This window comes from Stegostoma tigrinum, chromosome 23 (genome assembly GCF_030684315.1).
Source record: "Stegostoma tigrinum isolate sSteTig4 chromosome 23, sSteTig4.hap1, whole genome shotgun sequence".
NCBI lineage: Eukaryota > Metazoa > Chordata > Chondrichthyes > Orectolobiformes > Stegostomatidae > Stegostoma > Stegostoma tigrinum.
The window spans coordinates 1,365,298-1,379,222 of NC_081376.1; the positions used below are offsets into that span (position 1 = coordinate 1,365,298).

At 40.9% G+C, this 13,925-nt stretch overlaps 1 protein-coding gene across 1 annotated transcript in view; it reads left to right on the forward strand.

Moving 5' to 3' along the window:
• znf598 (zinc finger protein 598) overlaps positions 1 to 7,168 on the forward strand; it is a 56,967-nt gene extending 49,799 nt beyond the window's left edge. Inside the window, exon 12 of the mRNA XM_048552296.2 lies at positions 3,916 to 7,168. Within this exon, the coding sequence (XP_048408253.1) occupies positions 3,916 to 4,257 (342 nt within the window). The 3' untranslated portion in view covers positions 4,258 to 7,168. The remainder of the gene's footprint in view (positions 1 to 3,915) is intronic.
• Positions 7,169 to 13,925: the final 6,757 nt, after the last annotated feature.

A 13,925-nucleotide genomic window follows, 5' to 3' on the forward strand; every position in this document is an offset into this window, starting at 1 on the left:
TTGACAGAGATAGTAGATGGCCTGGTTAGTAAATTTGTGAACAACACAAAGACTGGGGGAGCTAAGGATAGTGGGGAGGATTGTCAGAGGATATAGCAGGATGTGGGTAGGCTGGAGACTTGGGTAGTGAAATGGCAGATGGACTTTAATCCAAACAAATGTAGAGTGATACATTTTTGGAATTAAGTTAAAACATTCGGAAACATTGCAAACACACTGGGCCAATTGCCGCCTTCTGCACCACAACAAATCCGTGAAGTGTGCCCAGATTGAAATTTTCCCTCAAAGGGGAAGTTTAAAAGTGATTGACTGTGATTAGGATTAATGATTGTGTAATGTAGTTTTTTTCTGATGTTTAGGAGCAGGATTTCCTTCCACTTAGTACATGTTCATTCCTGTTGGATTTGTTAAAAAAGAGATCATTTCTGCAGGGAGGTCAGGAGCTCCACCCATTGAATGGAATAATTGAATTGAATTTGTTCGCCAACACGCAATTTATTTTTACATTTTATTGCCAGTTCTTCCAACTGCTCTTGATGGTGGATCTGCTGTTTGGATCCATTGATATTGGCCCCCCTCTGGACCTATTTCCAAGAGGTCTTCAATCCCATCCAAGTCTTGACACTCCATATAAGTAAACTGAATCCCATTCCATCATAATGTTTCATGCTCTGTCTCAAGGATTACTGCATAGAATTTAGGGAAGAAAACATGGATTGATTTTTCTCCTCAATGATCTGCAGCTGAAAGATCACCGGCTGAGATCAGGTAACTGGCATTGTGGAGTCATTCTGGCACGAAACAAGCTCATTTGGTCCATCAAGTCCAGATCAAAGAATCATACAGTTTTTACAGCATGGGAAAAGATTTTGGAAAAGGCCTACTGTAACCACGTCAGTCGTCGAGCATCTATCTTTTCCAATCCCATTTTCCAGAACTTTTCCCATAGCCTTGTATATTATGATGTTTGAAGTGCTAATCTAAATATTCCTTAATGTCTTGATGGGTCTTACTTCTATATCCCTTTAGTCAGTGATTCCAGATATCCACTGCCCTCTGGGTTACAAACTTTCGCCTCAAATCCCCTCTAAACCTCCTGCTGCCTGGCTATTGACCCCTCTACAATGGGGAAAGTTGCTTCTAACCTTCCCTGTCTATGGTCCTCATAACTTTGTGCACCTTCATCAGGTACCACCTTCAGCCCTCTCTACTCTAAAGAAACAGCCTCAAATAATCTGGAATCTTCTTGTAGCTGAATCGCTTCAGCCTATGCAACAACCTGATGAATCCCTTCTGTGACCTTTGTAGTGCAATCACATCCATGCCATATTGTGGCGCCCAGAATTGCAAACAGTATCCCACCTGTGGCCAAACTAACATAGAACATAGAACAACACAACACTGAAACAGGCTTTTGGCCCACAATGCTATGCTGAAAATGAAGCCATATTAAACTAATCCCTCTGCCTGCCCTTCCATATCCCACCATGCTTTGCATATTCATGTGCTTATCTGAATGTCTCCTAAATGCCCCTATTGTATCTGGTCCATCACCATCCTTTCCAGATTCCTACAACTCTGTGTAAAAAAAAAAAACTTGCCTCTCGCATCTCCTTTGAACTATCCCCCTCTCACCTTAAATGCATGCTCCCCTGGACATTTCAATTCTGGGAAAAAGATTCTGACTGTCATCCTTATCTGTGCACCTGGTAATTTTGTAGCCTTCTATCAGCTTCTGCGGCTCAAGAGAAAACAACATGGGTTTTTCTAGCCTCTCCTTACAGCTCATATCCTCTAATCCAGGCAACATTCTGGTAAGCACCCTCTGCACCCTGTCCAAACCATCCACATCCTTCCTGTAATGTGGCAACCAGGATTGAATGCAATACGCTGAGTGGCCTAACCAAAGTATTATACAGCTGCAACATGACATCCTGATTCTTGTATTTAAGTCTCTGAATAAGAAAAGCAAGCATGCCATGCACTTTCTTTATCACACAAGCTACTTTCAGGGAACTATGGACTTGAATTCAAGATCCCTCTGTATATCAATGCTGTTTGGGGTCCTGCCATTAATTGTGTATTTTTCTTTAACATTTGATCTCCCAAAGTGCAGCACCTCACACTTACCGCATTAAACTCCATCTGCCGCCTCCTCACCCATATCTGCATCTGATCTATGTCCCGCTGTATCATTTGACAACCTTTTACACCATCCACACTTCCACCAATCCTTGTATCGTCTGCAAACTTATGAAATGGCCCATCTACATTTTCATCCAAGTCATCTATATATATCATAACCGGCAGAGGTCCCTGTACAGATCCCTTTGGAGCACCACTAGTCACGGATCTCCAGCCTGAAAAACACCCTTTCACCACTACTCCCTCCCTTCTATGGGCAAGCCAATTCTGAATCCACACAGTCAAGTCACCATAGATCCCACATATCTTAATCTTCTGGATGAGCCTACTGTGAGGAACCTTGTCGAAAGTCTTACTAAAATCCATGTAAACAATATCACCACTCTACCCTCATCAAATACTTTTGTCACCTCCTCAAAAAATTCAACCAAGTTTGTAAGACATGACTTGCGCTTCACAAAGCCCTGCTGACTGTCCCTAATTATGCCATGCTTTTCCAAATGCACTTAAATCCTATTCTTAAGAATTCTCTCCAACAGCTTCCCAACGACCAATGTGAGACTCCCCGGTCTATAGTTTCTTGCATTGTCCCTACTTCCCTTCTTGAACAGTAGAAAAACATTAGCTACGCATCTTGTACTGAGTTATCGTAACATCCTTGCTATTGTATTCGAAGCTTTGATTATTAAGGCAAGTATCCCATTTGACTTCTCCATACAATAAACCTACATTTTCCTCTGGGTAGCCACAACCTTCATTAAAACAATCAATCTCATTTCTTTTTACAAATTGTGAAGGAAAGCTCAAGATGCTTATCGACCCTTAGTAACACATCCTGCCTTTAATGGTAATTTACCCCAGATAACCATTATTGTTAAGAGGATCCTCAGAAACGGTACAGTTCCCTGCAAAACAATGGATGTTAACTTCATAGGCCAATGGTTTCGGAACGTGTTGATAACATTTTAATAAAACAGACATGGATCTCATAATCTACACCTCAACAACACAGATCAACAAAAATGCAGACTGATAGATGAAACTAAACTAGCTTTGGAATTAAAAATTTAAAAATGTTATTATTTTTATGTACAGTATAAATGCTTAAACTCTCCATAGAGAGGGAGCCCAAACATTAATCATATGAGATTACATCAAATGTTAATCCTGTATACACACATTTATACTAGAATATGGCCTCTCAGAGAAGTAAGTACCAATCTAATACTTCCTAAAGGAGATTAATTGTTAGAAAAGCGAAGTCCATGAAAATATGAAGTTATAACAAATGACCAGTTTTCATTTTTAAAGCTGTTGGGTGTAATTTGTTTTATGTCCAAGCTACCTCAGTATTTTTTTTAAATGTCTTTTCCTCTTTGCACATTACGGATGTTCAGTTTGAGCAATGGATGAGTCTTCTAGTTTTGGGTCAGGAATAATACGGAAATTTTCCAATTTTCAATTGAAATGCAAGCAAATCAAAAATGACACTTCCCGGAGTACTATTTCAGAGGCACTGTTGCACCAATACAATTACTAACCTTATGATAGGAACCTGGTAGAAATGTTTTGTATTGTTGTCCTTTTTTTAACTCCTTTGACTCTGCACTAAAATAGTTGCTTGCACCAGTCTGTCAGTTTGATAATTTGATTCCGAAGACGACTTTTCTGCTCAGACCAATGGTCTGTAGATTGCTCTTAAATTATTAAATATCTGGTGAACTATGATTTACTTCCATTTTTACATCACTCTCTCTCTTGCATTCATAGGGTCAGATTTCTGCTGCAGACTATTATAGGAGTTGCAGAGAACTTCTGGGAGAAAATTTCTTGAAAATATTCAATGAACTGTTGGTTTTGCTGCCGGATACAGCCAAACAGCAGGAACTTCTTTCCGCTCATAAGGACTTGAGAGACAAGCAAGGCTCAAACAAGTCAAAAAAGAACAAGAAAAATGCATGGCAAACGACCATGAACTCAGACTTTGACTGCCATGTGTGTCCCACATGCCAACAGGTGCTGACTCAGAAAGACTTTGCCACCCACAAGACTTCACATTTTGAGGATGATGAGTTTCCTACTCTCCAGTCTGTGAGCCGGATTATCAGTTAATAATCAAGCTGAATATTCCAGATCCGAGGAAAGACTTACTCGACCATATAGAGTAATGGTGCATGTAGATGGTGTTGCTATTTACAGGCATGTGTTGCTTTTAAAGGGAAACTTGGGAGAAATGTAGTATAGTACGTAGCTGAGAGGAAGGAAGTGATTTGTGTGTGTTAGCGAAGTATTATTACAGTATCTAAACCTGCTGCTATACTACAGTGGAAAGAAAAGGTGATGTATTGTTTCACATTTTTTTGAACGTTTTTGAAACTACTTTCTACATCATTTTGCAAACATCAGACTGAAGGAGGCACTTGACAAAGTAAGTCCTTATTTCCAGGATGTTGCATTTGAAATTGGCTGTTGAAGCATCAAATCTGTGCAAAAGTTTTGTATTAACAAAATTGGACATCAAAACGAAGTGAATATAATTGAAATTGACCCTATAATTAATGTAACATATATATATATATATTTAGAAATTAGTTCAATGCAGGATATTGCATTGCTATAATCCAATTTTTTCCTGTTTAAATTGGTCGTTCACGAGCTGCCCTACACAATGACATTTCTCTATATTTAAATAGCAGCAGGTCATGCCACCAAAGCAGTGAATTAATTTTGGTTCCATTATTGTAAGTTGCATTGTGAAATGGCAATAATATTTAGGCTCCTGGGCCTTTTAAGACTTCATGTCTTTTGTTAGTTGTGAAGCTCAGATTTAAAACAAAAAGCAGTGACCATGTTGATGAAAGGATGGCAATATAAATATGCCAATGTGGCTCTCATTGTATTTATCAATAGCTTTGAAATTAAGCCTTGCTAGCTTGGCTTAAGCAAATTAAATTAGAGTAAGTGGCACAGTGTGTGTCATCCTGGAAACCTGTCTGTTTTCTGATGTTCGCTGTTAGGAATGGTTTTATTTTTCTTGCAACTTAGTTTGATAGTTGTCTGTATTGTTACAGGAAGAGTTTGATCAATGATGGCACTCATTTACTACCACCTAAAAGATTTTACTGCAGTGGTTGATTTTCAATGTAAGTTTAAGGCAGCATGTATCTGTTCACGTCCATTTCTGCTAGCAATCGCTTTATTGCCACTTTTCTGTTTCTCTATCCCGTTCATGTTCCATGAACATCGGCCCTTATCTTGTCTTCTGTAGTTGGTTACTGTTCATGATCATCAGCGAGCTGTTGAAGTAGGGCTTGTTACCGCATAGTTCAATCCTTTTTTCCATTCGCTGCCTACATGTCTGCCCCTCTGGTAACTACTTAAATTATAATTAGAAGCTGTTTCACACATTCTGCTGAAGGCACGAAACCCATTTCCTAACTGGCTTGACTGAGGTCAGTTTAGCCAGAACTACTTGTGGCTTCCCTGGTCTAAATGCTATTACATTCTTGAGGAAACTCACTGTCCCATCATTTGAGTCTTTCAGTGACTTTCAAATAAACCCATTCACCAACTACATTGTAATGCAGTTTTTGACTGGGTAGCTCTACCCAAGTAACAATGACAAAATTATCCTTGTATTTCAGTGATCAATATTTCACTCAGGTTGGATGAGAATAGACATTTATTTGGTAGTTTATGCACCATATTCTTTAGTGATCTTATCACTGAATGACATAGTGATACAATACACTGATTTAATTTTTTTTGTTGACTGGGAGTACATACTCAACTTTGTTTGAAAGGGTTACGTATGCTGCATTGTGGTGCGTGATGGTTTTAAGTTTGGGGCTATCTAAGAATTCTGTATTCTATTTTTTAAAAATTGAGCATCAGATGTGTAGTTGACAAGGTAACGTGCAATATTGACAATGTGGACAGTGTATAAAACATTTCTCATGAGTGTTAGTCTTATGCATTCATTGGGAGATTTTTATGGCAGCATTTAACTGTAGTAGGTATTCTACTGAAGTAACCTGAATCTGTGTACTTACGAGTTGTAACCACGTCACTCGTGGTCTGAGTCACTGAACATCACCAGTAATAAAATGGCACCACATTAAGTCACAACAATTAACAATCATCACTGATTACTATTGTTTTATTCTGATATTATCTGTTTGTATTTGGATTAAGTACCAAGTGATGCAGAAATGAATTGAATGCCCAAGTCAGTGGAACAAATATTTAAAGAACTAAACATACCTCTGAATATTCATTATTAGCGTACCTTGGATTCAGAACTGATTAATATTGTCTTGAACAAATACTGTTTGAGCACAAAACTTGGAGGTCCAGTTTTTTTTTGTTTCTGTTCTTAAAATACTAAAGTAAATGGCAACAAATAAGCTGAAATAAAAGGCTTAAAAGCATATATTTTAGTTTAGAAAATTGCATTTATGTGATGGGAGGAGATGTAAATGAAATTATTTGGGTGCAGATAACCACATTGCATTTGCAATCTGGACTGCAGTAGTATTAATGCTGAGGCATATCTAGGCAATTTCTGGAGCTTAGACTTGTGATTCTGTAGGCAGCTGATAACATCTTAAGGATACAATATATTAATTTGTTTTTGGTGCAAAGGAACAAAATGCTTTCTGAGCTTTCATAATTTAGTTTTCTGTTTTCTGTTCAGTAGGAAATTTGAATTAATTGTACTTTTTTTAAATTAAAGTAGCCTCCAAGCTAAGATGATATGCGGATATATACTCTGCATTGTTAGTTTTGATGGACTTGAACCATGTTATGCTACAGTTATTGGAACATGGAATACCTGTACATTTATTGCCTTTGGTTCTGCATTTGTACCTGTATCACTGAAATATTTATACCCATGCAATTCCTGCATTCAATGAATGTTTGGCTAAGCACTAGTAAGAGTAAGTTTGCCTCAAAAGAACCATATACAGTATGTCCTGGAATTTTTGAAGGTTGCCAATAAAAAAAACTTTATGCAGTAAAAGTGTTTGATCAAAGCTGCATTTTTACACCATCTCAGTTCTATTTCCAACATAAGGGCAGTATTAACAAACATAAAACCAATTTGATACATGCCATTTATAATCACTGTCAGCACAGCTTGTATTTATAATAGTGTATTTAATGTAGAAAGATGTCCTTGTGCTGTTCTTCCTGCATGTGATTGGGTGATGTTTTGCTGCTTCCTGTGGAACTTTTATTTTAATGTGCATTCTATCTGAAATGCCAGTGACTAGATTATCTAAGCTCTAATGACTTGAACACAAACATTTGTATGCATTTTTAGGTGTCATCTGTAATGTTTTCTGTACTCATTGTAAAAAGAGGCTACAGAATCTACTATATGGATCTGAAAATGCATTGTTACAATAGTCAAGGTTATATCATGAGTTTTGAGAGCTGTCGTTTAGTCATTGATCCACTATGTAAAAGACTTAAAAGGGCCACCTGCTCTTTTGTTTTGTACATTGTCTTTCAGACTTCTAGAAGATGGCCTTCCTAAGGAAGTTCCAACAATGCATTTGAGTCAGTCTGTTTTTTGGGTTTGCCACTTTTAAAAATGATCAAGGGGAATAGCAGAAGCAGTTTGCTAGAATTTACAAAAGGTATTTGTAAGATCCTTGGCCGCCTTTCAAAAGAAACTAATCTACATTAATGTCTTGAAGAGACCACCTATAAATCAAATTTGCTGACGATTTGAAGCAGGTTAGAATGTAAACTGAGGGGATGTAGGCCACAAGGAATCTCAGGCTATGAGTTGGTGAAAAGGTGGAAAAATATAACATACAGAAGTGAGATGATTTACTTCGCTCATAATATTAATTAATTTTTCAAGTGTGTGAATACTTAAATGTTGATTTAAGAGCTAGTCTAGAGCACTGAAAATGAATACTTTATAGCCTGTCAAGTTGGTACTGGTCAAAAAAGCCTAACTATTCAAATCCCATCTTACAGCACTTGGCTGTAACCTGGGCATCATGAATGCACGTCTTAAGTTTTCGTAAAATATTTAGGATTTCTGCTTCTGCCACCCTTAAGGCAATTAGTTTCAGATTCCCACCAACCTCCCAGTGAAAAATATTTCATTCTCATCCATATTAAACTGCCTGCCTCTTAACTTAAATCTGTGCCCCTGGTCATTGATTACTTTACCAACAGGACAAAGTTCCATTTTGTCTACTGACTCTGCCTGTCAATTGTAACATAGAGCAGAGAACATAGAACGTATGTGCTAATCATGTCTCTCCTCAGTCCCTTCTGTTCCAAGGGCAACCACCGTAGTCTATGCAATCTGGCTTCATAACTGAAACTCACCAATCCTGGTAAATCCTGGGGCTGCATGCTGGTTTAGTGCTTCGCACTGTCGCCTCTCAGTGCCAGGGACCTGGGTTCGATTCCAGCCTTGTGTGTGAGTTTGCACATTCTCCCTGTGTCTGCATGTGTTTCCTCCAGGTGCTCTAGTTTCCTCCCACAGTCCAAAGATGCGCAGGCTAGGTGGATCGGCCATGCTAAATTGCCAGTGTGTTCAGGGGTGTGTGAGTTATAGGGGAATGGGTCTGGGTGGGATGCTTCAAGGGGCGGTGTAGATTTGTTGGGCTGAACGGCCTGTTTCCACACTGTAGGGAATCTAAATCTCCTCACCACCACCTCCAATGCAGTTACATCTCAACTAAAACATGGATTTGTGAACAGCAACATTCCAGCTGTGGCTGAATTAATGTTTTATACAGTTCCAGTTGGGGTTGATTTTGATGGCTAGTTTGCAATGCAGACCGACACCAGCAGCACGAGTGTCACTTTCTGAAAGGAATTGAAAAGTTGTTAGTTGTAGATGTCAGATACATGGACTTCAGTAAGGCATTTGATAAGATTTCCCATGGTAGGCTGATGGAGAAAGTGAAGTCACATAGAGTCCAGGGTGTACGAGCTAGATGGATAGAGAACTGGGTGGGCAACAGGAGACAGTTGTAGTGGAAGGAAGTTTCTCAAAATGGAGAACTGTGACCAGTTGTGTTCGACAGGGATCCGTGTTGGGACCACTTGTTTGTTATATACATAAGTGATCTGGAGGAAGGTATAAATGACCTGATTGGCAAGTTTGTAGATGACACTAGGATTGGTGGAGTAGTAGATAGTGAAGGGGACTGTTGGAGAATGCAGCAGAGTATAGATAGATTGGAGAGTTGGGTGGAAAAATAGCAGATGGAGTTCAATCCAGGCAAATGCGACCTGATGCATTTTGGAAGATCTAATTCAAGAGTGAACTATACAGTAAATGGAAAAGTCCTGGGGAAAATTGATGTACAGTGATCTGAGTGTTCAGGTCCATTGTACCCTGAAGGTGGCAATGCAGGTCAATAGTGGTCACTAAGGCAGATGGCATGTTTTCATTCATTGGACAGGGCATTGAGTACAAGAGTTGGCAGGTCATGTTACAGTTGTATCAGACTTTGGTCCGACCACATTTGGATACTGTAGGCAGTTCTGGTCGCCACACTACCAAAAGGATATGGGTGCTTTGGAGAGGGTGCAGAGGAGGTTCACCCAGGATGTTGCCAGGTATGGAGGGCACTGGCTATGAAGAGAGGTTGAGTAGATTAGGATTATTTACATTAAAAAGACAGGTTGAAGGGGGAACCTGATTGAGGTCTACAAAATCATGAGGGGTATAGACAGGGTGGATGGGAAAAAGCTTTTTCCCCAGAGTGGGGGACTTGATTACTCGACGTCATGATGTCAAGGTGAGAGGGGAAAAGTTTTTAAGGGAGGTATGCGTGGAAAGTTCTTTATGCAGAGGGTGGTGGTTGCCTGGACAGTTGCCAGCAGAGGTGGTAGAGGCGGGCATGATAGCATCATTTAAAATGTATGTAGACAGATACATGAAATGGCAGGGAGCAGAGGGATACAGACCCTTGGAAAATAGGTGACAGGTTTAGATAGAGGATCATCAGGCATCTGTTTCAGAGAACAGCCCCATGGTCCTTTACTACTCTGGTGCCTTACTGAGTTGGGAGATGAGTTTTAAGGTAATGAACTCTTATGTTTTGGCAAATAAAGGCAAATATCCATTATGCCTCCTTTTAACTAGATCTAGCTGACCTCTTTAAAGGATTAGTAGACATGGAGGATCACACTGATCTTGGTGTCCATGTTTCCCAGGGTCACATTCATCATGTATTCCCTTGCATTGTCTGATAACTGATGCATTGGGGAAGCACAGTTATCGAACAGCGCAGAACGGGTCCTTTGGCCCTTGATGTTGTGCTGACCTGTGAGCTAATCTAAGCCCATTCCCCTGCACTATCCCATCATCATCATCATCATCATCTACATGCTTATCCAAGGAATGTTTAAATGCCCCTAATGTGGCTGAGTTAACTACATTGGCAGGCAGGGCATTCCACACCCTCGAGGAAAAAGACTCTCACTGTCCACCTTATCTAATCCTCTGGTCATCCTTGATGTCTCTATTAAATCCCCTCAGCCTCCTTCTCTCCAATGAGAACAGACCCAAGTTCCTCAGCCTTTCTTCATAAGGCCTTCGCTCCAGACCAGGCAACATCCTAGTAAATCTCCTCTGCACCTTGTCCAATGCTTCCACATCCTCCCTGTAATGAGGCGACCAGAACTGCACGCAATATTCCAAGTGAGGCCGCACTAGTGTTTTGTACAGTTGCAGCATGACATCACGGCTCTGGAACTCAATCCCTCTACCACTAAAACCTAGAACACTGTATCTTTGTGCTCCTGAAATGCTGCTTGGCCTGCTGTGTTCATCCAGCTTCACCCTTCATTATCTAGAACACCGTAAGCTGCCTTTACAGCACCATCAACCTGTGATGACACCTTCAAGGATCAATGAATGTGCACTGCAAGGTCTCTTTGCCTAGCAACACTCCTCGGAAACATTACTGCTAAGAGTAGCAGTCCTGCCTGATGTGCCTTTCCAAATCCAGTACCTCTCAGTTATCTAAATGAAATTCGATATGCCACTTCTTGGCCCATAGTTTTGGCAAACTTTTGATGTGTGAAGGAAACCTGCAGACAAAGCCGCACAGCACGATACCACAGGCAGCTCTGTGAGATCGTCAAGATATTCTTCCATATAGCATGCTGCCAGACCCCCAACCCTTCCTTCTGACATCGGGCAACTCTGCATGGTGTAATAACACAAGAATTAAAGCAGCAATCTGTTCCTGTTGAAAATGAATTCAATAAATGAATGGAATCGGCTATTTAATCAGAGAGTCAGAGAGACATACAGCTTGGATACAGACTCTTTGTTGCAACTTGTCCATGCTGACCATGTTCCCAAACTAAACTAGTCCCGCTTGCCTGCATTTGACCCATTATCCTCCAAACCATTCCTATTTTTGAACTTGTCCAAATGATATTTAAATATTACAACTGTACCTGTATCCAACACTTGCTCTGGTAGGTCATTCCAAACACAAACCCCTCTCTGTGTAACAAGGTTAGCCCTCATTGGCCTTTCTATAACTTTGTTCTCTTACCTTAAATATATGCATGTGAGTTTTGAACTCCCCCCAATCCAAGGGAAAGACCTCCTTATTCACTTTATCCATCTATGCCCCTTATGAGTTTAGAGATGTCCAGAAGTTCACCTGTCAATCTCCTTCCCTCCAGTTAAAAATGTCCTAGCATATTCAGCCAATTTTCATAACTCAAACTCTCAAATCCCGACAACATCCTGATAAATCTTTTCTTAATCGTCTCCAATTTCAAATATCCTTCAAATAGCAGGGTGATCAGAACTTCTTATACACAGTACTCCACAAGAGAGTTCACCAATGTCCTGTACATGGTCTTGTAGAGGAGAAGACTGAGTTATGGGCTATGAGAATTGAAAGATTTGAGGTTAGTAAGGAGGAAGTGTTATCAATTCTAGAAGGTGTGAAGGTAGATAAATTCCCTGGGCCAGGTGGGATTTTTCCGAGGATTCTCTGGGAAGCTAGGGAGGAGGTAGTGGAGCCTTTGGCCTTGATCTTTGAGTTATCATTGTCTACAGGTTTAGTACCAGAGTACTGGAGGATTGCAAATGTTGTGCCCTTGTTCAAGAAGGGCAGTAGAGATAGAACATAGAACACAGAACATAGAAAAGTACAGCACAGTACAGGCCCTTCGGCCCATGTTGTGCCGTGGATTAATCCTAATCCAAAAATAAAATAAAATAACCTAATCTACGTTCCCCTCAATTCACTGCTGTCCATGTGCATGTCCAGCAGTTGATTAAATGTCACTCATGACTCTGCTTCCATGACTTCCAACTGGCAAACTATTCCATGCGCTCACAACTCTCTGGGTGAAGAACCTCCTTCTGACGTCTCCTCTATACCTTCCTCCTAACACCTTAAAACTATGACCCCTTGTGGCAGTCAATCCTGCCCTGGAGGAAAGTCTCTGGCTATCGACTCTATCCATGTCTCTCATTACCTTGTACACCTCGATCAGGTCACCTCTCTTCCTCCTCCTCTCCAGTGAGAAAAGCCCGAACTCAGTCAACCTCTCCTCTTAAGACAAGCCCTCCAGTGCAGGCAGCATCCTGGTAAACCTCGTTTGCACCCTCTCCAAAGCCTCCACATCTTTCCTATAATAGGACGACCAGACCTGGACACAATATTCCAAGTGTGGTCTCACCAGGGTTTTGTAGAGCTGCAGCAAAACCTCGTGGCTCTTAAACTCGACCCCCCTGTTAATGAAAGCCAAAACACCATATGCTTTCTTCACAACCTTATCCACTTGGGTGGCAACTTTGAGGGAGCTATGCACTTAGAGCATAGAACATAGAACATAGAACATAGAACAGTACAGCACAGAACAGGCCCTTCAGCCCACAATGTTGTGCCGACCATTGATCCTCATGTATGCACCCTCAAATTTCTGTGACCATATACATGTCCAGCAGTCTCTTAAATGACCCCAATGACCTTGCTTCCACAACTGCTGCTGGCAACGCATTCCATGCTCTCACAACTCTCTGCGTAAAGAACCTGCCTCTGACATCCCCTCTATACTTTCCACCAACCAGCTTAAAACTATGACCCCTCGTGCTAGCCATTTCTGCCCTGGGAAATAGTCTCTGGCTATCAACTCTATCTATGCCTCTCATTATCTTGTATACCTCAATTAGGTCCCCTCTCCTCCTCCTTTTCTCCAATGAAAAGAGACCGAGCTCAGTCAACCTCTCTTCATTAGATAAGCCCTCCAGTCCAGGCAGCATCCTGGTAAACCTCCTCTGAACCCTCTCCAAAGCATCCACATCTTTCCTATAATAGGGCGCCCAGAACTGGACGCAGTATTCCAAGTGTGGTCTAACCAAAGTTTTATAGAGCTGCAACAAGATCTCATGACTCTTAAACTCAATCCCCCTGTTAATGAAAGCCAAAACACCATATGCTTTCTTAACAACCCTGTCCACTTGGGTGGCCATTTTAAGGGATCTATGTATCTGCACACCAAGATCCCTCTGTTCCTCCACGCTGCCAAGAATCCTATCCTTAATCCTGTACTCAGCTTTCAAATTCGACCTTCCAAAATGCATCACCTCGCATTTATCCAGGTTGAACTCCATCTGCCACCTCTCAGCCCATCTCTGCATCCTGTCAATGTCCCGCTGCAGCCTACAACAGCCCTCTACACTGTCAACGACACCTCCGACCTTTGTGTCGTCTGCAAACTTGCTGACCCATCCTTCAATCCCCTCGTTCAAGTCATTAATA